Source organism: Corvus brachyrhynchos, unplaced genomic scaffold (genome assembly GCF_000691975.1).
Source record: "Corvus brachyrhynchos isolate BGI_N302 unplaced genomic scaffold, ASM69197v1 scaffold119, whole genome shotgun sequence".
Taxonomy (NCBI): Eukaryota; Metazoa; Chordata; class Aves; order Passeriformes; family Corvidae; genus Corvus; species Corvus brachyrhynchos.
The window spans coordinates 174,188-175,438 of NW_008240054.1; the positions used below are offsets into that span (position 1 = coordinate 174,188).

The window sequence follows — 1,251 nt, forward strand, 5'->3', positions numbered from 1 at the left end:
CTCTCTGTGGATGTTGGACTATTCCCTGCTGCCATTTACAAGCAAGTAAATAAATAATCGTGAGCCTCGCTAATAAAGTGCAGCTCGTGCTTAGCCCAGGGCCTGCTCTCCCAGCAGTGGAGGGGTTGTTTTTCCAGAGGGATGCCCCAAATCCTCACCCCTCTGCTCCCAGGGGAGCGCACAGGTCCAGTCTAAATACTGGGGAGGGAATATCCAGCTCCCCCATCCAGCTCGGAGGGAGGTGGACTGAAAGGACTCTCTAGCACTTGCTGCAAAGTCTAACAAATGCTGATACACACCCAAAAAAACCCACCAAAAAAACGCAAATCCAAGAGTTTGGTGATTTTTCAACGCAGCCTGGTGGGACTGGCCAGCGAACAAGGCAGCATCTCAACGGCAAGTATTTTTTCAGTGATAAGCACAAGCATCAAGCCAAAGTTTGGGTTACTCAAAGTAACCTGAACCAGCTAATTTGGCTGAAAATACACCAGGTGAGAGGGCCTTTAGGTGGGACCACCATGGATTCCTGGGATTCAGCCGGTTGAGGTTAAATAGAAGGAAAACCCTACAGCCCTTTTTGGTTTTGCTGCTCATGCAATTCCCCCCCCGGCACAGCCAGGTGCCACCCCCGCGGTGACGCGGCAGGCGCTCGGGATTTCCATCCAACTGTAAAAATAAGAGAGGAGGAGAGAAAGCAAAAGGGAGCTCCACAGCACTGGGGTTTCACCACGTGAGTGCCTCACTTCCCCGGAAATCGGGGCTTTGCTGGCGCCACGGCCTCAGTCCATTATCTACCCAGGTCAACCCCACCCTGCAAAGCCACCTCCTCACCCTGCCACCCTCCTCACCACCCCCCAGCACGCCCCAGCACGGCTGCTCGCTCACCAACACAGTCACAGGTGGGGAATTCCGCTTGTGCCCTCTTGGCCGGGGTGTCCAGGAGGCTTTTGGTCGGCGTGTCCAGGTATTTGAGCGGAGACTCCAAAAAGCCGCTCAGGGTGGGCGTCAGCGGCACCTCGTCCTTGGTGGGTGTTCTGCCGACGTTGTCCACGTCTGGGTTTTGGCTTTCTTCAGAGTAAAAACACGTGGTAGACACCACGGTGATAGCACCAGAAGACTCGATTTTGATCTGTTTGGGGGACCGGGCAGTGAAGGGTGGCTCTGACAGCGGCCCCTTCCCTGGAGAGACGCTTTTGGGTCCGACTTGGGGAGCGCTGCTCGGAGCCGGGGCAGCGGTGGCGGGGGGGGGGG

At 56.1% G+C, this 1,251-nt stretch overlaps 2 protein-coding genes across 2 annotated transcripts in view; one reads left to right on the top strand and one right to left on the bottom strand.

Annotated features, from left to right (window-relative positions):
• Window positions 1-1,251, top strand: part of MOB1A (MOB kinase activator 1A) — a 28,846-nt gene that overhangs the window by 21,016 nt on the left and 6,579 nt on the right. The window contains exon 7 of the mRNA XM_017744704.1: window positions 861-880. Within this exon, the coding sequence (XP_017600193.1) occupies window positions 861-880 (20 nt within the window). The remainder of the gene's footprint in view (window positions 1-860; window positions 881-1,251) is intronic.
• The window catches only part of BOLA3 (bolA family member 3), a 30,586-nt gene that overhangs the window by 15,473 nt on the left and 13,862 nt on the right, over window positions 1-1,251 (bottom strand). The window lies entirely within an intron of this gene.